This window comes from Ursus arctos, unplaced genomic scaffold (genome assembly GCF_023065955.2).
Source record: "Ursus arctos isolate Adak ecotype North America unplaced genomic scaffold, UrsArc2.0 scaffold_22, whole genome shotgun sequence".
NCBI classification, from domain to species: domain Eukaryota; kingdom Metazoa; phylum Chordata; class Mammalia; order Carnivora; family Ursidae; genus Ursus; species Ursus arctos.
In genome coordinates, this window is record NW_026622897.1 from 54,241,267 (window position 1) to 54,267,101 (window position 25,835).

At 36.0% G+C, this 25,835-nt stretch overlaps 1 protein-coding gene across 6 annotated transcripts in view; it reads left to right on the top strand.

Annotated features, from left to right (window-relative positions):
• Positions 1–25,835, top strand: part of RAB6A (RAB6A, member RAS oncogene family) — a 96,263-nt gene that overhangs the window by 56,774 nt on the left and 13,654 nt on the right. For 3 of the 6 annotated variants that reach the window (XM_048217297.2, XM_026518066.4, XM_057316712.1), the window contains 5 exons: positions 4,622–4,680; positions 13,862–13,915; positions 15,324–15,429; positions 17,438–17,549; positions 23,413–23,506. In XM_048217297.2, coding sequence (XP_048073254.1) covers positions 4,622–4,680; positions 13,862–13,915; positions 15,324–15,429; positions 17,438–17,549; positions 23,413–23,506 — 425 coding nt within the window. Of the gene's footprint in view, positions 1–4,621; positions 4,681–13,861; positions 13,916–15,323; positions 15,430–15,495; positions 15,602–17,437; positions 17,550–23,412; positions 23,507–25,835 lie in introns of all 6 variants that reach the window. The other 3 variants (XM_048217296.2, XM_026518067.4, XM_057316711.1) reach the window with 1 other exon arrangement.

The window sequence follows — 25,835 nt, forward strand, 5'->3', positions numbered from 1 at the left end:
CTCTACTGGAATTTGTTCTTTTTCCTTATGATTAGACTGGAGTTATGGGTTTTGGGAATCGATCTGCTCTTTATAAAGAAGAATATCCTAAAAAGTAGAGTAGCCTTACTTCTTAAGGCTGCAGTGACTCTTTGAGTAGTTTTGAGAGTAAAAAAATGGTCCTGAAACACTGCAGTATCTGGCATAGAATAAATAATATAATGAAAAAAGATCCCTGGGGACACCTGGCTGGCTCAGTTGGTTTAGCATCCGACTCTTGGTTTTGGCTCAGGTCATGATCTCAGGGTCTTGAGATCTAGCCCCACATTGGGCATTATACTCAGTGGGGAATCTGCTAAAGATTCTGTCCCCTCCCTTTGCCCCTCTCCCTGCTCGTGTGCTCACGTGCTCTCTCTCGCTCTCTCTCTCTCTAATAAATCTTAAAAAAGAGCCCTGGACTAAGCATAAATGCCTTTTTTAGTGTATATTGAGAGCACTTTTTGATTTTTGCTTTCATTAAAGTTTTTTGAATCCCTCTTTAAAAAAAAAATACACTTACCCATACCTTCTTAAGTTAATTCTTAAATATTTTTCTCTCTCTTTTTATTTTTTATAGATTTTGTTTATTTATTTTTTTTTTTTGACAGAGCGCGCACCATGGGAGAAGCAGACTTCCTGCTGAACAAGGAGCCCACCATGGGGCTTGATCCCAGGACTTGGGGATCATGAACTGAGCTGAAGGCAGATGCTTAACTGACTGAGCCACCAGGGCACCATCTTAAGTATTTCTATAAAATAGGGGTGCCTGGGTGGTTCAGTCAGTTAAGTGTCTGCCTTTGGCTCGGGCCCTGGGATTAAGTCCTGTATCGAGCTCCCAGCTTGGTGGGAGTCTGCTTCTCCTTCTCCCCCTTCAGCTCCCCCTGCTTGTGCTTTCTCTCTGTGTCAAATAAATAAATAAAATCTAAAAAAAAAGCTTTAATTATATTTCTATAAAATAAATTTATTTAGGTCTTAGATCTTAGACAGTTTTAGAGAGAAATTCCCAGAATTAGGATTGATTGCAGGTTCTGTTTTTATCAACGAAGACTGTTTTTATGAGGGTTGGCAATAAGGAAATAGAGCTACCTTGAGATTTCTCTGAAATCTTCCTTTCTACCATATTACTTAGAAAATTCCACTTTTTCAGATTAGCTGTGTTGCATTAATTCCATCCCTGTGCTGCTTTTCTCTGTTGCTAGCAGAATTAAAGCTTTTCCTTAAACAAGAATTGGCAGAAAAGAATTAGATCTCTACTTAATTTTTGGAAAGGTTAAGGATTAGGATGAAAGCATTTGTTACTAAAACATCTTGTGATATTTACAGTAGTGTCATTATGTGGAGATGTTTGCTTGGGAATAAAATGTTAATTTCATATTGGAAAGTTGTTTAAGATTTTTAAAAAATTTGTAGTTTTCTTAGAATATCCTTGAGGTACTAGTGTGAGAAAATTAAAATTGTCAGTTTTCAGGCCCTTTTTTGGGGGGATAGAGTAGGAGAAAAAGTTGTGGTCTCACAGAGCTAGAGATGTTTATTCAACAGCCTAGAGATTTTTTTTGTTTATTTCTGGATTCTGTTCTGTTTCACTGATCTGTTTCTCTCTCTCTAAGCCAGTACCATACTATTTGGATTACTGTAGTTTCATGGTAAATTTTGAGATTGTATATGGTAGAATCTTCAAAATTATTCACTGTTTTCAAGATCGTTTTAACTATTCTAGATCCTTTGCATTTTCATATGAACTTCAGAACTGTCTTGTCATTTGCTATTTTTCAAAGGCTGTTGGGATTATGATTGAGATTATGTTGAAGGTGTAAATTGGAGAAAATTGATATCTTAGTAGTGATTTCTCTTAAACTAGTATATGGTATTATATTTATTTAGATTTTCTTGATGTTCTCTCAATAGAGTATTTTGTTTTCAAGGTAGAGTTTTTAACATCTTGTTAAATTTATTCCTAATTGTTTCATATTTTGTGATGTTACCACATGTGGAGTTTAAAATGTTCCGTTTTCTATTTACTTCTAGTATTTAGAAATGCAGTTGATTTTTGTATATCAAACTTCTGTACTGAGACCTTGCCAGATTTACTAGTTCTAGTAGATTTTTTTTTTAAGTAATCTCTACGCCCAGTGTTTAGCCCAATGCGGAGCTTGAACTCAACAACCCTGAGATGAAGACCTGAGCTGAGATCAAGTCTGACACTTAACCAGCTGAGCTACCCAGATGCCCCTAGTTCTAGCAGATTTTTAAAATTAGTTTCATAGGATTATTCTGCGTGACTGACTAGTCATGTCATCAGTGAAAAAGAACAGTGTCACTTTGTGTGGCTTTTATTTCTTTTTCTTGTCATCATTGCACGGGTTAAGACCCGAGTACCCATGCTGAATAGAAGTGGTGGATTGGACATCCTTGCTTTTTTTTCCCGTTCTTTGGAGGAAACCATTGGAGTTTAGCATTACATATGATGTTAACTATAGATTTCTTTGTAAATGCTGTTTATCTGATTGATGCCATTTCCCTCCATTCCTGGTTTGCTAGTTTGCTTAGAGTTTTCATCATGAATCTGGTGAGTTTTGTCATAATACTTCATCTAAATATATTGAGGTGAACTTAAAGATTTTCTTTTTTGTTCTGTTAATATTTTGAATTACATTAGTTGATTTTGTATGATTTACTAACCTTTTATTCCTGGGATAATCCCTACTTTTGAGGTATCTTTTCCTTTATATATATATTTCCTGTATATATATATATATATATGCACTTTATATATATAAACATATATATACACACTTTTATCTTTTCCTTTATATATATATACATATACATATACATATATACACACACACACTTTTATCTTTTCCTTTATATATATATACACACACACACATACATATATATATGTATATATATATATATATACACACACACAGTCTGTACTATTCACATGAACTATAGACACCTTACAGCAGTATAACAGCATTCATCACCCCATCTTTTGTGTTATAGTTGTCCTGTATTACATTCTTTATGTTATAAACTATAATGTTACTATAATTTTTATTTTAAACTTGTATGTCTTTTGTTTTATTTTTTAAAAGATTTTATTTATTTGAGAGAGAGCTTGAGCATGAGTGGGAGTAGGGGGAGAGGGAGAGGGAGAAGTAAACTACTGAGCAGGGAGCCGGACATGGACTCGATCCCAGGACCCTAAGATCATGACCTGAACCAAAACCAAGAGTTGGACACTTAACCCACTATGCCACCCAGGTGTCCCTGGAGCTTATAATCTTTTAGGAAAAGCAACATGTAGCAAATCATTACAAGTTTGCGTACCATTTTACAGGAGCTTTGAGGTAAACAAGAGCAATATATTTACTGGGATTCCATATTGAATCATATTTAAAATGCTTAGGGGCACCTGGCTGGCTCAGTCAGTAGAGCATGCAACTCTTGATCTTGGGGTTGTGAGTTTAAGCCCCACATTGGGTGTAGAGATTACTTAAAAATAAAATCTTTAGGGGCGCCTGGGTAGCGCAGTTGTTAAAGCGTCTGCCTTCGACTCAGGGCGTGATCCCGGCATTCCGGGATCTAGTCCCACATCAGGCTCCTCCGGCTGGGAGCCTGCTTCTTCCCCTCCCACTCCGCTGCCTGTGTTCCCTCTCTCGCTGGCTGTCTCTCTGTCTCTCTGTCTCTCTGTCACATAAATAAATAAAATCTTTAAAAAAAATAAAATAAAATCTTTAAAAAATAAAATAAAGTGCTTAATAATTTTTAATCCTTTGAATAAAAACTATTTTAATAAGCTATTTTATACTTCTTTCTTATATATTTTATATAGTTCCTTGCTTTTATCCACCACTATTTCCCTCTCTGTGAAATGCATATTGCCTTTTATCTCTTCAGATTTTTACATTTACTTTTTACAGAGTCCAGTCAGTGTTGAAAATGGTAGTATGTATATTTTTCCTGGCTTACCTATGAATGGTTCTAGAGTTTCACCTTTAAGTACATATTGTTATATATAAAAATATTTCAGAAAAACAGAACCAACATTAATTATATGTGGGTGGCATGATATACATAATTTTCACTTTGTTCCTGTAATTTTCTGTACCACCAGTAAAATACAATATGCGTTTTACTCTTTTATGTGAAAAAGATAGTGAGCATTTTTTTAAAAAATGAAAACTATATGTACTGTTTACTAATAAAGAAATTCCTAGTTCAACTATTCCTATATAAAGAGGCTTCTTCTCAAGTGTAATCCTAGTTCTTTTTGTTAGGGCCCAAACAATGTCTGCTTGGCCTTTTGTGAAGTAGAGATGTCAACATAATTGATTATTTTCCTCCATCTTTTCATTTTCCTCAACCCTTAACTAAATAAAACTATTTACCTCTGCTCTTAATTTGAGAGTGTTATATGTTATTAGAGAAAGGTGTTTCAACAAGCTAGGGGCTGTATGTTTCTAAATTATTAGTAGTAGAACCATTGCAGATATTTCCCATGGACTTTAGTTGCAATTCTCTGTAGAAGAATCACTTGAGAACCTGGTGTATGTAATGTGTTAACTGAGTGAATCTTTTTTCCTTTTCATTTCAGTTGGAAAGACATCCTTGATCACCAGATTCATGTATGACAGTTTTGACAACACCTATCAGGTATTTTATTTTTGTTGACTTACTAATTGTTTCTATTTTGTGTTATAAGTAATATTTAAGGTCTTTTTAAAAATCCACTTTTTACATAAAAGGACTTTCTGTAATCTGTAAAATGTTATATAAATACAAAGTATAACTGATTTTGCTCATAGTCCTCAGTCTTTTCACTTGATTTCTTTATCTCCTCTTCCAAAGTCCATTAAAAGATACCACTGATTACCATCGGGATAGAAGTAGGAGTGATTGTAGATATTCTCTTATGTGCTTCAAGCCTAGGATTCTGTGACCTTTTGATCTATACTTAAAGTCAAGAATAAATGAATGGTGTAATTAGAAATCATTAACAGGAGATTTGAGAAATTCACAAATACATGGAAATTAAACAGCACATTCCCAAATAACCAATGAGTCAAGGAAAAAAACTCAAAAATAAAATTTAGGAAGTACTTTGAAACAAATGGGGAAAAAAATTCCGTAACATACCAAAATTTATAGGTTACAGCTAAAGCAATGCTATAAGGAAAAGAAGAGATATATTAAATTAATAATTTAACCTTCTACCTTAAGAAACTAGAAGAGTAAACTAAACCTAAAACAAGCAAAAGACACATGGCAAAGAACTTTATCCAACACACGCAGGACTCTTAAAATCACATAGTTAGTAAAGAATTACTAATTCTTTCCATTTTGACAAGTTTTGATAGATGTGTACACCTGTGAAGCTACCACCACTATCAAGATTAAGAACATTTTCATCATCCCAAAGGAATTTGTTTTAATTAAGCCTTATATTAAAAACCATAAAGGTCATGGAACAGAAATGACTGATACATAAATCTGCCATTTTAGGAAAGTTACTTTTTAAAAAAGCTAATTAGTATGTACTGTATATATTTTATTACCATTCTTTTGAATATTTCAGAAATGGTTTAGCCACCTCATAAGACATGAAAAGAGCAAATTTAGAAATGAAAAATAGCTCAGTCAGTAAGAGTGCTTCAGTTTCTTCTGGATTTCTTTAGGTCAGATATCCCCAATTTTCTAGGTCTCTGCAGCTCTATGGCCTATAAGGCTTCACCTAGAGAACCTTCTCTTGTGTATGGTGTCTTGATTCTGAGCAGTGCTCCGTCTCTTATCAGAAGAGCTACAAATGCCAGTTTCAGAGACTAACAAAAGTATTGATGTCATTGAGCCACATGTGGAAAATTCCTGAAAAGTATAAGCACAAATCTTTGGGAGCAGAACTACTACCATAGGCTAAAAAATCTGAACTAGGGTCAGAGTCTTAGGCTAAAAGACTTATTAGCTGGAGCCTATTTAGAGTTCTCTGGTGTTTCTAAAGGATTTTGTTATACCCATGTTCTCAGTGAAATTAGGGAGATCTTTCAGGCATACCTGAAAGTGCCATTGCTGTTTCTTCATGCTGCTGTCCGGTCAGACATCTATAAGGGTAGTGATGTTGACATAAGGGTAGTGATACTGATAGAATTTGACAGATAAGGTAAGATTGTGATTGTGGAAAAGTTGTTGCTAATAAAGCTGAAGTATCATTGTATTTTGGCATTAATAGGAGATGCTAATTAACAATGTGAGTTACAAGTTTTTATGACAATTAGATACAATCCTAGATGTTCTTTTAGTTTAGCTCTAACAAGAAAATTTAGATGATATAGCACCCTACATCCTTATTTAGGGAAATCAGCTTGACAGTATGTTAAGAAGTATCTTTGAATATGAAGAATTGACCTTTATGTGGTTAGCTGCCAACTTAGTTATCAAGTGAAGAGTTCTTCAGTGAATCATTTGACGATTCCCTACTCCCACCCCCACCACACATACTACAACAGAAAAACTTCTGAAATGAATAATTAAAGAGCTAGTCTCCTTGCTAGAAATTTATTATTGGGCTTACATGAGCCATATGTAATGTATATATCAAACTTAACTCATGTTCTGTGTATGATTCCTTTGCACTGAATTAATTTCATTTAAAAAGGAGGAAACTGGCCAGAAGAGTCTTTAATTGACCAAAATTTAGACATTATTTCAGAGTGAAACAAACAAACAAAAAAACTGTTTTAACCAGAGGGTCTAGAGTTGAGTCTCTTAAAGTTCTTGTTTGTCACCACTTATTTTCTTTTCCAGTTATAAACCCACAGATTTTTCTAACAGTTTAAAGTATATCAGCTTGAACCATATTATGTTGCTATATTTATAATTCAAAAATGATAGGATATTGTCAATTTTACATGGTTCAGCTTAATATAAATAAGCTCAAGAAAGAGTCCCACAGAGTAGATTCCTTCTTTTTCCTGTTCCTTGTTTTAGATTCAATCTTTTATTTGAGAAAGATTATATTGCTCAGACTGACCTTTGAGATGACTTCGACTTAGAAGATTTCTTATTCCAGAAGCTGTTACAAATGGACAATAAACATAAATTCACCTTCATGGTACATAGTGAAGCCATCTATGATGTCTGTCGTAGAAACATCAATATTGAACGCCCAACCTACACTAACCTCAGTTGGTTGATAGGTCAGATTGCATCCTTCATCACTGCTTCCTTCAGATTTGATGGAGTCCTGAATGTTGATTTGACAGAATTCCAGACTAATGTGATACTCTCTCCCTGCATCTACTTCTTTCTGGCCACATATGCTCCTGTCATCTCTGCTGAGAAAGCCTATCATGAACAGCTTTCTGTAGCAGAGATCACCACTGCATGCTTTGAACCAGCCAGTCAGATGGTGAAATGTGATCCTCACCATGGTAAATACATGGCTTGCTACCTGTTGTACAGTGGCAACATAGTTCCCAAAGATGTCAGTGCCGCCATTGCCACCATCAAGACCAAGCATACCATCCAGTTTATGGACTGGTGCCCCCACTGGCTTCAGGGTGGGCATTAATTACCAGCCTCCCACTGTGGTACCTGTTGGAGACCTGGCCAGAGTACAGCGAGCTGTGTGCGTGGTATAAGCAACATCACAGACATTTCTGAGGCTTGGGCTTTCCTGGACCACAAGTTTGACTTGATGTATGCCAGGCTTGCCTTTGTTCACTGGTATGTGGGTGAGGGCATGGAGGAAGGAGAGTTTTCTGAGGCCTGTGAGGATATGGCTGCCCTTGAGAAGGATTATGAGGAGGTTGGTATGGATTTGATTGAAGGAGAGGAGTACTAAAGTTAAAAATGTCACAAAGGTGCTACTTTTATTCTGTTTTAAACATTGAAAAGTTGAGGTCTGATCAGTTAATTTATATGTAGCAGTGTATACTCTTCATATACAATTACTGACCTGTGCTTTAAAACACAATGCTTTGTTAGACCCAAGATGTCCCTTTCTCTGATGGATTTGAATAAAGTATTCCCAGGGATGCCAGGGTGACTCATTTGGTTAAGCGTCTACTTTCAGCTCAGGTCATGATCCTAGGGTCCTGGGATAGAGCCCCTCATCGGGCTTCTTGCTCGGCGGGGAGCCTGCTTCTCCCTTTCCCCCTTCTTGTGCTTTCTCTCTTGTTATCTCTCTTTCTCTCAAATAAATAAATTAAAAAAAAAATCTTTGTTGCTGTCTTAAATGGGGGAAAAAAAACCCCAAACAAACATAAATTCAGTGTGGCATAGTTTAAAACATTGAAACGTTTATTTTTTTATTCTTTATTTGTCAGAAAGAGAGAGAGCGTGAGCAGGGGGAAGGGCAGAGGGAGAAGCAGGCTCCCCCTCGGAGCAGGGAGCCTGACGAGGGGCTCAGTCCCAGGACCCTGGGATCATGACCTGAGCTGAAGGCACTTAACCAAGTCTAAGCCACCCAGGTCCCTACTTTGAAACATTTAAAACAATGTAACTGAATTTTTCCAGGAAGATCTTAGTGATGGAATACATCCTTAAGCTCTTTAAGTTAAAGCTTTAAATTGTTCTACACAAAATTCTAGTTTGTTACCAATAGAAATAAAATTCCCCCCGGGTGTACTGTTTTTCTCATCCAATGTTTGATTTCTTAGTTTTTAATTTTCTTTAATTTTTAAGGACTCTTTTTTTTTTTCTCCTACCAGAAGTATTGTCGTTTAATTGGGGGGGGGGCGTGGCAGTTTTTTTTCAAACTGTGCTAAGAACACTTAATATGAAATCTACCTTCTAATCAGACTTCTAGGTGTACACTACAGTATTATGTATATGCACAATGATCTCTAGAACTTGTTCAGCTTACATAAGTAAAATTTTATGCTCTTATAATGACACCTTTCTAAACTCGACAGACTTCACATAGTTTCTTTCCTAAGTAATGTGGTACAAAGATATCTAAGAGAAAAGTATACAAGTTTCACATACATAAATATATATAAACATATTTATTAATGGATGGTTATTTTTCTAAAATGGAACCTGTATCAGCATCCTCCTGGGATCCTTTGACTTTCTTCTTTTTATCTCTGTAGCAGTCAGTGTTAGACTCTTCTTAACTTGCCCACTCTTTTCTTCCTTTATTCTAGTCTTTGCGTTTTTCAGCTCTTATTCTTTCTCTGTTTCCTGCTGGGGAAAGCAGCAGCTAGGCAGCAGAACTCTATGTTTGGACCACAGGAGGAAGCTGATTATCATTGCTTGGTATAGAGAAAAATTTGTTTTCCTTACTTAATTACTTTTATGTAGGAAAACTAATGTCCCTTATGGAAAAATCATGATTTGATGGGTCTCTTGGCTGTGTGTGGCCTCAGGACAGGTGACAAACCAGTATGTGGAAAGTCAGACAGAATAGTTAGTTTACATCTGCAATATTTTATAAAATTGCTGTTGGGGCAAATAAACACTGTTCTGAGTGGAGAGCATCCAAATACAAATATCTAAACTATAGTTACCAACCATTATTATCTTGATGCTGATATATTTGGGTAAGCCATTGTTCAATCTTGAATTGTGTGCTCCCACAGTAAAAGTACTGTCTAATTTTTTTATTTTTTATTTTTTTTACAAAGTAAACTTCCCAACACAATGAATTAACACTTAAAATAATGTGAAGCTATAAATTAAGATATGTGGGAGAATTTTTTCTAACCTTTGGTTTCTTCTACAATTACTGCCTTCTGCATTTCTATAAAGAAGGTCAGCATGAGGTAGCACTAATGTCTCATCTGTCTTTTATGAAGATTTGAATTAGTTCCACATCAGTAACATTCGAGATGCTGGAATAGCTGATGATGTTTAGTTTTCCATCTATTCTTTCTGTTTTTCCTGCTGTTGGCTTAATTCTTGTGGCTGATTGACTTTTTTGCCATAGTAGTTCTGCTTGGAATAAAATTAACTGAAAAGAAGAGCAGAAACAGGCTCTGTTTTTCAGGTTAATTTTAATCTTTATGAGTTTGGTGTATAAATGATGTGCCAAAACTAGGATAGTGCAGTGGAAGGGGGGATTATTATACATTTTATCATAAAGTCTTACTTTGTATTAATTTTAAAAACATTTATATGTCTTGGCTGTGAGATCTGACAAGGCATACTTCTGTTTGTAGCCATTAAAAATTATTTTGGGCTGTTTATAACAAACACAAAATAACATTGGTAAGTGATGTGAGAAACTTTTTTTTCCATATATAAGAAGTCCATAAGTAGAGTAGTTCAGGGCTTGTGTGGCAGCTCCATAGTCATCTGGGACTTGTAACTTTGTTTATCCAGATCTAATATGTGACTTGCATATGGAGGTTGCCTCGTGGTTATTGAATGGTTCCTGGAGTTCTGGCCATGGTATCCCACATCCAGGCAAGAAGAAGGAAAGGAAAAAAACCAACAGTGCACCTTTCAACTGAGTCAGTCCCATTCATTTAAAGCTCAAAGAAGGCTGAAAAATGTAGTCTTTTTAGTGGGAAAGTATGGATTTAAATAAATGTTTGTTTTAACAAGGAAGGGAAAGATGGATATTTGTGTAGACAGTCAGCTGCCTCTGTCTGATTAAATGAGGTTCTCTTGGTGAGATTTGTTAAATGTAGCCCTATACCATTCCTGTACATTCCTCAGGTTTGTCAGTTAGATGCTTCTGTACAATAATTCAAGTTTATGAACTCATTATCCCAGCCTATAGCAGAATGGGATATACATTTTCAGACTGCATACTTCAGTTATATATATTTAAGCCCTAAATTTAGAAATGTAATTGAAATACATAGTCACATAGTTTAGGATAAAGAAGAAAGCTAGCTTTCTTTTTTTTCTTTTTAAATATTTTATTTATTTGACAGAGAGCACAAGCAGGGGAGCAGTAGAGGGAGAGGGAGAAGCAGGCTCCCTGCTAAGCAGGGAGCCTGAAGCAGGTCTTGGTCCCAGGGCCCTGGGATCATGACCTGAGCTGAAGGCAGATGCTTAACCATCTGAGCCACCCAGGCACCCCTTGCTTGCTTTAGTAAAAGTCTGTGTATAGTTGAAATCTACAAAATGCTGCTCAGGAAAATTAAAGAAGACCTAATGGAGAAACATCCTAGGCAAAGGGATTAGAAAACAGTATTGTTAAGATGTCAGTACTAACTACTGAAAGCAGTCTACGGGTTTAATGCAGTCCCTATCAGATTTCTACTGCCATTTGTGTAGAAATAAAGAACCGATTCTAATTTGCAAAAGCTAAAACAGTCTTGAAAAAGGAAAATAGGGCACCTGTGTGGCTCAGTTGGTTTTGCATCTGCCTTCAGTTCAGGTCATGAACCCAGGGTCCTAGGTCGAGCCCCACGTTGAACTCCCTGCTCAGCAGGGAGCTTCTCACCACCACCACCACCACCCCCCGCCCCCACTCATGCTCGCGCACTCTCTCTCTGTCAAATGAATAAATAAAATCTTAAAAAAGAGGACCCAACACTTCTGATTTCAAAATTTATTACAAAGCTACAGTAATCAGGACAATGACAGACATATAGATATAGACCAATGGAATAGAATTGGGAATTCATAAGTAAATCCACATACCTATTGACAATTGATTTCCTTTTTAAAAGATTTATTAAAGATTTATTTATTTATTTTAGAGAGTGTGCGAGCATGAGCTTGTGCACAAAAGTAGTAAAGGGCACAGAGAGAGAGAAACTCAAGCAGACTCCCCACCGAGCGTGAGACCCGATATGGAGCTAGATCCTAAAACCCTGAGATAATGACCCAAGCCTAAATCAAGAGTCGGACATTCAACCGACTGAGCCACCCAGGCACTGGACAGTTGGTTTCCAGTAAGAGCACCAGGCTCAACCTACAGAATGGGAAGAAATACTTGAAAATTACATATCTGAGAAGAGTTTCATATCTAGGATCTGTAAAGAACTCCTGTATATCAGTAATAAAATGACAAACTCAGTTTAAAAATGCGCAAAGGACTGAATAGACATTTCTTCAGAGAGGTTATACAAATGGCCAGTAAGCACAGGAAAAGATGCTTACATTACTAGTCATTAGAGAACTGCAAATCAAAATCACAAAAAGATTCCACTTCCTACCTACTAGGATGAGTATTATATATAAAAAGAGAAAATACAAATGCTGGCAAGAATATGGAAAAATTGGAACCTTCATGCATTGCTATTAGAAATTTGTGGTGTATGGGGGCGCCTGGGTAGCGCAGTCGTTAAAGCGTCTGCCTTCGGCTCAGGGCGTGATCCCGGCGTTCCGGGATCGAGTCCCACATCGGGCTCCTCCACTGGGAGCCTGCTTCTTCCTCTCTCACTCGCCTGCTGTGTTCCCTCTCTCGCTGGCTGTCTCTCTGTCACATAAATAAATAAAATCTTTAAAAAAAAAAAAAAAAAAAAAAGAAATTTGTGGTGTAGCTGCTGTGGAAGCCAGTCTGGCATTTCCTCACCAAGTTTCAATAGAATTATCATAAGGCCTAGCAGTTCCATTGTCCAGGTGTATACTGAAGAACTGAATGTAGGAACTCATAGCAGCCAAAAGGTGGAAACAAACCCCAAATGTCCATTAATAAATGAATGGAAAAAGAAATTGTGGGATATCCATACATTGTGATAAGTTACTGCTTAATGGGTACAGTTTCTGTTTGAGATTATAAAGAAGCTTTAAAAACAGTGTTGACAGTTATAGATCACTGTGGATATAATCAGTGCCATTGAATTGTACACTTAACATGGTTACATTTTATTTTATTTTTAAAGATTTTATTTGAGAGCGAGAGTGAGCGCATGAGCGGGGGAGGGGTAGAAGGGAAGAGAGAAGCAGGGAGCCCAATGCGTGGCTTGATCCCAGGACCCTGGGATCATGACCTGAGCCAAACACAGCCACCTAATCAACTGAGCCACCCAGGTGCCCAAGAATGTCACATTTTATCATCTATGTTTTACCACAATTTAAAAATAAAATCTATCTTTAAAAAAAACCATCAGTGTCCGTGTAGGTTCATCAGCTGTAACAAATGTACCACTTTGGTGGAGGATGTTGACAATAGGGAGTGTTACGCAAATGTGGGGGTAAGGGAGTATATGGGAAATCTCCGTACCTTTCAGTTTTGCTGCGGACCTAAAACTATTCCCAAAAAATAGTATTTTGAAAAATGGTTAAGATATTTAATTTTGTTATGTGTATTTTATCACAACTTTAAATAAATATAATAAATAAATATGTATATATTATAGTTACTATATATTGGAAAGAGCTGGCCTTTTACTCCCAACTCCACAGCAGAAGCTTTGTTTCCCTAGACAACTTTTTTAACTTCTCTGAACCCCAGTATTGTTAAAATTATAAAAATAGGGATGGGCAGTAGCTACTTTGCAAAGGTGTATGAGGATTAGAGATGATTGTATAAAAGGCCTAAAAGAATTCTTTAATACACAGCATGTGCTCAGTAGGTAGAAACCATTATTGCTGAAAATTTTGTTCATTCGTCCTTGGCTATGATGTGTTTATGTGTTTATTCATTATTTCTCCTACAATCATAATTACCATTTGAACCCTAAACTGCCATTAAACTATTATTTTTTTTAAGTTTATTTATTTGAGAGAGAGAGCATGCATGAGTGGGGGGAGGGGCAGAGGGAGAAGCAGACTCCCCACTGAGCAGGGGGCCCCACGTGGGGCTTGATCCCAGGACCCCGGGATCATGACCTGAGCTGAAGGCAGAAGCCTAATTGACTGAGCCACCCAGGCTCCCCCTTAACTGTTATTATTTTTATTTTATTTTTTAACTTCTTTGTTTTCTGTTTTACAGGCAACTATTGGTATTGACTTTTTATCAAAAACAATGTACTTGGAGGATCGAACAGTGAGTAATGTTTTCAGTGTGCAATTATCTGCAATACTCCAGGATAGAAAACTGTGATCAAAGCTATAATCAATGATTGTCACCATAAGAAGCTCTTAGCAAAGTTGAAAAAGTTAGTTTACAGGCTTTGAGAAAAACTGTTATTAACAGAGTGATAGTACTTATAGCATTCTGACTTAATCCCCAAGTAAAATCCAAAGGGGAGAGAAAGCCAAGTTATTTGGAAAATACTGAATGCCCTAGGCTTGCTAAACAAAATTTGTCATCCTGATTAGGAAAGATGATAACAGATAGCATTGAGATAATGAAAAGAGTATTTTCATGAAGAAATTAGAGTTGCTAAAGACTTTTTGAGTGTTACTCTTTAGACATTCAAAAATATTTCATTTGACTTCACATAATTTGTCAGTTTCAAAATTCTATATGTCAGAATGTGATGTATAACAAAGTGACAGTGAATAGATACAAGTAATGTGTATTTATTTGTTGATTTAGACACCTGTATTTTGGAATGCTCCCTTTAAGCATAGTGTAAATTCTGTATTCTAGCCCACTGTCCCTGGAAGAGATTCCTATCAGCTAAACAGTGGCTTAAATGTGGTATTTCAGGACCTATACACAAAAAACATTGTATCTCTAATGCTATTTCCTATAAGTGTGTGAGTTTTTCTTTTGGGTATTCTCTTTTATGTTTTAAAGTACAGCATGTCATTAAATTTTGAAAGCTTAGAAATTGCTTTATAATGGTAAAATAACTTAATGCTTGTTTTCAGGCTTTTCTTCCTCAAATGTAAATATGAAAAGTAAGAAAGTAAAGAAATTTTTATGTAGAGTTGCAAAAAGATATTTCTCCATTTTGTTAGGTTATATACAATGTTCTGGGAAGAAATGTGTAGGAGAAACATAAGCACAGTAGTCAGAGACCCAATTTCAACGTGTTCTGGACCCAATAGAAAAGAGACACAGTTTAGCTTCAGAGAGGCTTTCAGAGAAGCATTCATTCCTTTACTCTGATAGCTGAGGCTGCTCATTGGCATTTGCCTTCGTTTTTCCCTTTTATGCTATTTCAACATCAACACAGTCTACTTTTTGCTATCCGGAAGGCATTAGATTCAAAGAGACGTTATAGGGAGTGAAAAAAAGCTGTATTTCTGATTCTGTGAAATCTTTCACATAGCCATTTTTAAGTCACGTACCTTCAGAGCAAGCAAATTTTTAATATTACTCCCTTTTGAAAAAGGAAAGGAGTTTTGTGTTATTTTCATTCCTCACATCCCTGCAACCTTTTGCATGAATCTACTTTTTACCTTCTTCCCACCTTCCCTCTTTTAAAAACATTATTTCTTTTTTCTTTTTAGTATGAGTTTGGTTTTTTTTTTTTTTTTATTTATTTTTTCCCATCCCACAGATCAGGCTGCAGCTGTGGGATACTGCGGGTCAGGAACGTTTCCGTAGCCTCATTCCCAGTTACATCCGTGATTCTGCTGCAGCCGTAGTAGTTTACGATATCACAAGTAGGTATTTTGCAACGGGTTGACCTTTCTTATTTTTCTTGCTTGTTTGACTGATTTTGTTGTTAGGTACGATTGCAATTATGGGACACAGCAGGTCAAGAGCGGTTCAGGAGCTTGATTCCTAGCTACATTCGTGACTCCACTGTGGCAGTTGTTGTTTATGATATCACAAGTGAGTGGGGGGAATTACGCATTTCTAATCTTCTTTCAACCTTTAGCTTAGCTGCATGCATGTTCTTGTCTTGTGCTTGTTTTCTATACTAGCATGTAAAAATGAGTTTTGTCATAGCAAACCTTATCATATACCAGCTAGGTCAGAAATATTTGCTTTGGTGTCTGTACCAACATGCTTTATTTCCACTGTGCCAGATTTTTTTGCCCTGGAAATTTTCATTCAGATCTAATTATGAATCCTCTCCAAGGCTTTCCTAGTATCCTGTTATCCCTAAGTCACACCATAATTATGGTTGAAAGAATGTCTCCTTTTTCATTTAACTTGATCTCAGATTTCTCTAAAATAAAATAATCTGCATTTAAGCCTCTTGCCAAAATTTTCAAATCCTTCAGGGCTTTCTGTTGAGGCTATTAAAAGCTTCCGCTAGCCAACTTTTCTCTGCTTTCCACTTCCAGTCATCCTCTCTCTATAGAGGAAGGCAGAGAAAACATATAATGTGCAGTTTTCTTTTAATCATTTTCATTTGAATCACATCTGGATTCTGGGACTGACTGACTTTGTTGCTAACAAATTACACTTTCATTTCTCTCCAAGAAGAAATTTTAAATAGGAGATTAAAACAAGTAATGATCTTCCTTTTTCTTTTCCCTAAAGACTGAATAATGTCTTTGGCATTTTAAGTGCCTGTAAATTTTCCAAAGAATATGGTGACTGACAAGGAAATGCTCTGTGATTAACACTGTCTTTGTAAATTGGTTTATTATATATGTATTAGGCAATATTAAGCCATCATTCCATATAGTGGTCCATAATTTGTAGGAAAACCAGAATAATGTTACATCTTAAACTTAGTTTAAAAAGAATCTTAAATAAACTGTTGGTTTGAGCTAGTGATATTCTTACTGTACATTTTTACATATCTGCTCAGCCAGAAGTCATATCTACATAATAATTGCAATGGCAGAATTATAAGTTCGCATTCAGAGACCTTTTTTGGGGGGGTGGGTTAGGTGCTATATGCAATCTTTCTTTTCTTGAAGCTTTACTTTGGGTTGCTACTTGTTTAAAAAAAGTGTATGTTCATTATTGTGCGTTGATAAGTTTTGCAGCTTTAAAATGTTTGTGCTTACTTTAACCAAATCAAGTGAAACCTGGTGTGTTTTTCTTTAAAAATCGTGCACATGTGGTTAAAATATTAGTAAAGTTTTCCCTGGAGCTGCCGTAAAAATTACTGAAGTATTCTACTTAGAATCCAGTGCTAGGAAAGATGGATTTTGTTACAAGTGATTCTGGTGCATTAAACTAATGAACTTCAAGTTAAAGTGATCACAAACTGAATAAGCAATGCAAACAGAGTGGTGTTGAAAGCTGTGTAAAGGCTTTATAAATTTTCTGGATGTTTTGGGTTTTACTGGCTGACCTACTTTTGGAGATGCTTTCTTTGTCATGCTGGGTATGTGTAAGTAATCAAAAAAACATTGTGGCAATGTGACACCATATTATCTGCCATACCTGTCCTTACATTTTAAAAAGGTTCCCCCTCCCCCAATTACATATGGTACGTTGCACTCATTTGGTCATATTCAAAATTTTTAAACTATTATAAAAGAAACCTCGAGGACTTTATTCTTGTGATTTATTTATGTCACTGACAGTTGTACTCAGATAAAATGGAGTTACGTTGCAGGCACATTAAAAGTGGGTCCTAATGTGCCAACCCCCGCCCCCCCAACTTCCAGGATTTGTTTTTTTGTTTTTGTTTTTGTTTTTTGGTTTATCACTTGGGGAGGCTTTGCGGTAACACTAATCTCTCTGTCCACCCTCCTATACCAGATGTTAACTCATTCCAGCAAACTACAAAATGGATTGATGATGTCAGAACAGAAAGAGGAAGTGATGTTATCATCATGCTAGTAGGGAATAAAACAGATCTTGCTGACAAGAGGTACAGAGTGATTTTGTATGTGTATCGAATGGTTGATTTCTTTGTTAAGCAGCCTGTTATTTTTATTACTGAAGAATTGTTTTGAAAGGAAACATGTTTAATTCTTAAGTTTATACCCCCCTTTTCTTTAGTGTGAGAACCTGAAATGTAAACATTAAACTCAGTCTTTAAAGGAAAATGAGGGTTTTTTTGTTTTGTGTAAGCCCACGTATAAATAGCTTTTGTGCAAAATTGTTTACACATGGGGGGAAAAAGGATTGTTTACACATGAAGCTGGTAACTATTTTGCATTTTTTAGGCCTCATAAACATGAGCAGTGTTCTGTTAAAGAACAGAATGTTTTAAGAACAAATCCTATCTTTAAAAATTATTCATAATGATTAAATGCACACTCTTTTGGTAGTCTTCTTATAAATATTCATTATAATTCACTGGTGTAGTTTTTCTTTTCTTTTTTTTAAATTGTATGGTTGAACCAGACTGTGTAGTTGAACTGAATAGCTTGATTGTGATACCTTAGTCAAATGAGCAAAGCCATATTCAAGTCACAGGATACAAAATTATTAACATTCACTGTAGAACCCAAGGCTTGAATATCTGCCTTCAGCATCCTAAGTAATCTACTGGATATTCTTTCTGCTTTAAATAGTCTTGACCATTTTACTTAATAGTAGAAGCTTTTACTATTTGCTGTTTGTTTATTCATGAGATGGGTATTGAAATTCAGGTATTGAACTTGTACTATTAATTAAAATGTTGCAAAGAAATCCAATATGTTCAAAGGCTTGTGGAAATGTTAAGCCCATTTTTTCCCATGGTACCTCATTTGGAATTGGCAGTAGGATGACAAAAAAGTCTTTCTTGGTTAAAAGTAAACTCAGAATATGATCATCTTTCCTTCATGAAAATAATTGTACATCAATTGGCATCATAATTTTTCACTATTTTATCTCTGCTATGAGAATTTGTAGATCATGTAGGTATATATTCTTCTAGTAGAGAGAGTCCCTAGTACTTTCATTTTAAAATAGGAAAATGGTGTATCTGAATTGTTTCTGTTACAATAGCCAGAGTTATCTAAAAGGATGCATATAGCATCTGTTCTTTTATTGTGCAATATTTCAATTGAGTACACAAATGCTAGAAACAATCTAAATTATACTTAAAGTGATTTTTTTCTTCAAGGTAGTATTTGTCCATGGGTTGGAATTACTGTGTTTCTCAGCAATTTTTGCCATACTATTACCCTTTAATTTTAAATTGAGTAGAAGATTTAAATGTTTTTTAAAAAAGCATTAGAAGAAACATTTTTTGGTAGTAGGTGGGTACCCTTTTATAAGTGTGACATGAAATTCTAAAGCCATAAAGAGAAAGAGTCTGAATATATAAATATAAAGATCGTATTCACCTATTAGATCACCCATTATTCAGAAGATTGATTATGCACAGTATTATCAAGAATCTAAATAAACAAGAATTCTCATATACTGAAAATGTAACTAATATAATATTTTAAAAAGATCTTATATATTTATTTCAGAGAGAGAGCACAAGCAGAAGGTGGTGGAGAGGCAGAGGGAGAAGCAGTAGCAGACTCCCCGCTGAGCAGGGAGCCCGATGTGGAGCTCCATCTCAGGACCCTGGGATCATGACCTGAGCCAAAGGCAGACGATTAACTGACTGAGCCACCCAGGCACCCTGTAACTAATATAATTTGGGGATGAAACACTTCAACAGTATCAGAATTAAAAATATTCGTTGACTCAGGGTGCCTGGGTGGCTCAATCGGTTGGGCGTCTGCCTTCAGCTCAGGTCGTGATCCCAGGGTCCTGGGATAGAGCCTCATGTCAGGCTCCCTACTCAGTGGGGAGCCTGCTTCTCCCTCTCCCTTTGCCCTCCCACCTGGTTATGCTCTCTCTCTCTCATGTTCCTCCCCCAAATAAATAAATAAAATCATAAATAAAGAAAATATGCATTGACTCAAACCCACCTCCAGTAATTTATTCCACAGATATACCTGCAGAAATGTGAAAAAATGAACAGATAAGACTGTTTATTGCAACATTATTTGTAATACTGAAAAAAATCAATTTAAATGTCCATCAGTAGGAATAGCATTTTATAAATGAATCCTTGTAGCTACTTTAGAAAAATGAGGGAATTTATTGATGTCTAACACATGAAGCTTAAAAAAATTCACTTGATCAGTATGTATAGCATGATATCCTTTCTGGAAAAAATAAATAAATAAAAAGATGGTAGAGAGATATATATACTCTTTTGCTTGGAACAAATCTTCATAAACATACATGGAACTTAACTGTCACTGTACGTCTTTGGGAAAGGAGTGGAATTATGGAGGACTTTATTGTTAATGATTGGTCTTCTAAAAAATTTTGTAGTCAGGAGAAAGTTTTAATAAAAATGATTCAAAGTCAAATGTCTTTATCACATTGAGAATTGTATTTTTTTTTTTTTTTGGTAAAAACTTGGAGGACAGACCAGAGTATATCTGTTTCAGTATTTCAGTATAAGCACCTCAGTGTGCAGTACTTTTGTCCTTTGTAGCCAGGGATTCCCAAATGTTCCAAACTTGAGAATCAGTTTGTAAATATGGCTTATTAGACCCTCTTTTAAGATTCTTGCTGTGAGGGATCATGGTCAACTTTAAAAATTTTTGGGTTTTAGACCCTGCCTCTAGATGCTGTAATTCAGTTAGTTAAGTGTGGGACTCTAGAATCTATATTTTAATGAGTCTTCCTAGGTGATTCTGACAAAATCAAACCATAGTTGGAACCATTGCTGTAGCTAACCTTCAACCATTTTATTAGGGTGACTCCTAGTTCTAAAACTAGGAAAAATTTCTGTCTGGAATAATTTATGTGTAGGATAATCATTCATAATAATCGTTCATTCAGAAGTATTTATTGAGGGGGCGCCTGGGTAGCTCAGTCGTTAAGTGTCTGCCTTCGGCTCAGGGCGTGATCCCGGCGTTCTGGGATCGAGCCCCGCATCAGGCTTCTCTGCTGGGAGCCTGCTTCTTCCTCTCCCACTCCCCCTGCTTGTCTCTCTCCCACTGGCTGTCTCTGTGTCAAATAAATAAATAAAATCTTTAAAAAAAAAAAAAAAAAGAAGTATTTATTTAGTATCACTTATGTTTCAGAGGGTGCTACTGTAGGATAGAAGAGTGAACAAAAACAAGTCTTCAAGGAACTTTTATTTGAGAGAATGAACCAGGCAGTAAATAAGTTAAAAATATAATAATATAGTATGTTCAATAATGATACATGCTAAGAGTAAAAAATAAAGCAGGAAGAAGAAATTTGAAATGTCAAGTGTGAGTTTGAAATATTAGATGGGATAGCAATGGAAGACTTCATTGAGAAGATGACTGATGACTTTTCAGTACACATGCTAAGGAAGGAAGGGAGTGACCTGTGCAGATATCTAGGGGAGGAAAAGGCTCATGGCCCAGAAAATGCAAAACCCCTGAGTTCGGAATATACTTAGTTTATTTGAAGAACAGCATGGAGCCCTATATAACTGGTAAAGAGAATGACGGAAAGTGTAGGAGGTGATGACGTGCTTTTTTTAAAAAAAAAAAGAAGAAGAAAATCATAAAAGCCACGTCAGGTGGGGCAAAGTAAAGACTGAATGAGATTGAAGAGTTCGAGCGGAAGAGTAACTTTTCATAGATCAATATTCGCTCTGTTGAAAATACGTGAGTAGAAGGAAGGAGGGTAATCCAGACTATAATCCAAGCAAGAAATGATGAGGACTTGGACCAGGATAGTGGCAGCTTGTGTGATATCAGATCATTGGTTAAGTGCAGATACGTTTTGAAGATGGAACTGACAAGATACACTCATGCAGTGGATAGAATACATAGTGATGGACAGAATATGGAGTGTAGGAGAAGGAGGAGTCAAAATGACACGTAGGTTCTTAGCCTGAGTAACTGTCATTAACTGAGACAGGGAGAGACTACATAAAGAGATGGTTTGGGATGGAATATCATCATGCATTACTTCAGTTTTGGTCATTTTAAATTTAGAATTGGTAGGGGTGCCTGGGTGGCTCAGTTGGTTAGGTTTCCCACTCTTGATTTCAGTTCAGGTCATGATCTCAGGGTTGTGAGATGGAGCCCAGCTTTGGGCTCTGAGCTGGGTGTGGAGCCTGCTGAAGATTCTCTCCACCCCCCCCCATATAAATAAATAAATAAGTTTTGACTTGCTATTATATATTCTAATATCTCATGAGATGTCAGGTAGGCAATTGGATATAGGAGTCTGGAATTCAGGGCAGCCTTCCAGGCTAGATATAAGTCTGGGAGTAATCAGCACATAGATGGTATTTAAAGCCATGAGACTGCATGGTCTCACCAAGGGAGTAATTGTTAATAGGGAAGAGGTCCAAGGAGTAATTTTTAGGGCATCTAACAATTATTTTAAAGAAATACTGTTGATATATTTAGGACTAAAGGTCCGCAAATTCTCAACTTATTCTTAAATATGTGTTTTTTAAAATGTATATATACGCATGTAAATACATAGAGAATGATAATAAAACAAGCAGATGTAGCAAAATATTAACAGTTGGATTGTTATATAAGAGAACGTCTATGCTGTTCTCTTTGCTTAGAATACTCGTTTTCTTCTTTCCTGACTTCTAGAGAGTGGAGAATTTCTAGAATAGTATCTTCTGATAGACAAGAAGAGAGTGAAATCTAGTACAAAGGTGTAAGTTTGGGGAGTAAGGACAGTTTCCTCCATAGTAGCAGGACTAGAGGTAGAATATGAGGGCACACATGTAGATCAGTGGATTGATGTAGTGAGAGCTTGTGGAAATTCTCTCGCATTGCTTTCTCTCGCATTGCTTTGGTTTTCTGTGTTGTAGGAAGCAGGGTTTGTCAGCTATTTTAGATCCATTTAATTAGAATATTTGCATATTTATTAAACACCTATGTGCCAGCTAGGCACTAGGAATACCAAGATAAGTGACATGATCTTGCACTTGAAGAGTGTATTACAATTTGAGACACACTACTGCTAATTATAGTGCATCATCAAATGCCCTATAAAACGTATCAAGAGACTTTAACATACATGTCTTTTTTTTTTTTTTTTTTTTAAGATTTTTATTTATTTGACAGAGAGAGGGACAGCCAGCGAGAGAGGGAACACAAGCAGGGGGAGTGGGAGAGAAAGAAGCAGGCTCCCAGCGGAAGAGCCTGACGTGGGGCTTGATTCCAGAACTCCGGGATCACGCCCTGAGCCGAAGGCAGACGCTTAACGACTGAGCCACTCAGGCGCCCCTAACATACATGTCTTTTGACTCACTTGTTCCACTTACAGAAATCCACAAAATCCACCCTAAGGAAATGACCCACAGTGCACAAAGTATTATGCACAAAGATGTTTATGGCAGCATTTTTCACAGCAGTATAAAATTTGAAAAATACTTAGAATTTTAGCAGTTTGGGAGTGGTTATGTGAATTATCGTAGCAAATTGACAAATTGGTCATAAAATTATTTTACATGAAGTTTTTAATCGTAAAGCAAATTCTTATCTAATATGAAGAAAAAATAGTAGGCTATTAAGTTTAAAAAAAAATACAGGACGAGCCCAACCAAGTAAAAGCAAGTCATTAAAAAAAATGCCTTTTAAAAAAATTGTTTAGTTAGGTATAACGTATACACAGAAGTGCACAAATTTTAAGTGCAGCTTGATGAATCTTCAGACTAGTCTCACCTGTATAACTAGCACCCTCTCAAGAAAAGTTCTTTTCAGAATCTTTTGTTTATAGTCTTACAATGTCATCTTGCAGAAAGAAGAATGTATCTTTTAAACTTTTTTTTACAGGCAAGTATCAATTGAGGAAGGAGAAAGGAAAGCCAAAGAGCTGAATGTTATGTTTATTGAAACAAGTGCAAAAGCAGGATACAATGTAAAACAGGTAAGTGATCTTGGAGTATGGGTTGAGGTTATCAAATTGAAAAACAGTATTATGAAATAATTGTGTGAGTATTCTCTGCTGTAAGATTTTCTTCTAGCTAGGGTAACAGCAGGCCTCATGAACAGCAACATATTACACAGTGAAAAAATACAAATGTGGGATAGTTTTTGGTAAAGGAGAAAAGGCTTGACAAACTTCAGATTGTGCATAGGACAGCTATTTCATTAAGACTGCAAGATTGTAAACTTACCTTGCCCTCGCTGCATCCCTACTGCATTGTTTTAAGGTAAAGTTTTGTGTGTGTGTGTGTGTTTTTTTTTTTTTAGAGTTTAAGACAAAAGCAAGCATTTGCTGTCGGGAATGGTATTTTGCTTATAGTTGTGAAAGTATATTCTGGTTACTTTAATAACCTGTTGTTTTAACAGTGTTTATAACAGTGTTTTGGGGGAGCAGGAAAATATGGGGACACCTCACATTATCAAACTGTTTTCTAAAAGATAGAGTAGTGGTCCCAGATTTATAGGATTTTCAAACCAGTAAATTATGTTTTTCATTTCTAGGTGATCAATAGAATGTTAAAATAAAATCGTTTAAACTGAATAAGTTGAGCTTTATGAAAAATTCTTCACATTGTTTTCTCTTTTTTCCCCCATATCTCCTCGCCTTGAAATATATGTAATTTTGAACTGTCACTGATTCCCTCCCTGTAGTATACTGTTCATGGCTCTAAATCCTTGCTTATGCTGTTGTTCTCTTTGCTTAGAATACTCAGTTGCTTCTTTCCTGACTGATACCTACTCATGCTTTCAAGTTTCAGTTTAGGTATCAGTTCTTCAAAGAAATTTTTTTGACATTCTCTACCATACCATACCTTCAGGCTATTTTATTTAGCAATAAATGATACTTTCCTGTGTTTTCTCAGACCCCTTACCCTTGTGAAACCACTGTCCTGGAACTTAACCATGTTATGTTGGAAATATTTCTCCCATCAAAATTATGTATTCCCAGAACCTACCAATGTCTATGGAATTTAGAAAATGATAAGTATATGAACTCATAGGAGCCACAGACAGTTTAAAAACTTGAGTAATAGAAAGCATAGTTATTATTTATCACTGTTTTAGGACAAAGCAGTGGGTAGCTTCAGCTAGCTTTCATTTTACTGACATTTTGATAAGGATATGAATGAGCTCGTTGCTTATAAGTCAAAGTATGGCTTTCTCGGGGACATCTTTTGGTCTGGATTAATGTCTGGAGGGATTGCTATGGCCTCCTAAGCCTGACTCATAGGTTCAGAAGTCCCAGATCATCAGCATACAGTGGTCACTAGTGATAGCTAGTATCTTCATGATAGTTAATTGCTTCTAAGTTAACTCTCAGGATGTTGAGAAAATGAGATTTGTCCTTCACTTGCTGTTTTATAAACACATGCAATTTTTTAAAGTATAATTTCCATACTACAAAATTCACTTGTTTTTAAACGTATAACTCAGTTTTTTAGTGGATTTAAAGCATTGTGTAACCATTACCACAATCTGATTTTAGAACTTTTTCAGCACAGGGCACATAATTTTTTCTAAAAGCCTGACCTATACAGACAGATACAGCTTGCCAGTGATAATGAAGAGAGAATTCTTTTACAAAATAGTCTTACCCTGAAATCAAAACCTATTTGCTATTTTATTATTTTTCTTTATTTAGATGGTATGTCTGAACATGTGATTTTGCTGAAGTTCCTGATTCTATTGGGACTTGATTTTATTATTAAATATAAATATGATCATAATTTACTGTTTTCAAATTTTGGAAGAGAGCTGCCTTTTAATTTTTTTGTAGCTTCTTTCTTAACTCACAAAAACCATTACTTTGTATTTTATGGGGAGTACCATAGTATATTAGAATTTTATTTCAATACTTCTAGACCTTTGCTTTGTCATCTTATATAATTCGGTTAAGACAAAAATCCTGAGGGCGCCTGGGTGGTTCAGTCAGTTAAGCATCTGCCTTCACCTCAGGTCATGATCCCAGGGTCCTGGGTCCCACATTGGGCTCCTTTCTCAGCTGGGAGTCTACTTCTCCCCCTTCTCATGCTTGCTCTCTCAAATAAAATCTTAAAAAAAAAAAAGACAAAAATCCTGGAAACACTCCCTCTTCCCCCTACCAATTGAGAGAGAGAAACCAAAAAAAAGAATTTAAATCTTACATTAATAAGCACATTCAAATAATAGGTTAAAATCTTCCCTTTGTCAGTGATTAATCATGGAATATATTTCTATTGTGTGGGAAAATTACTGTACTGATTTTAAATATTAGCTAAGAGACAAAACCA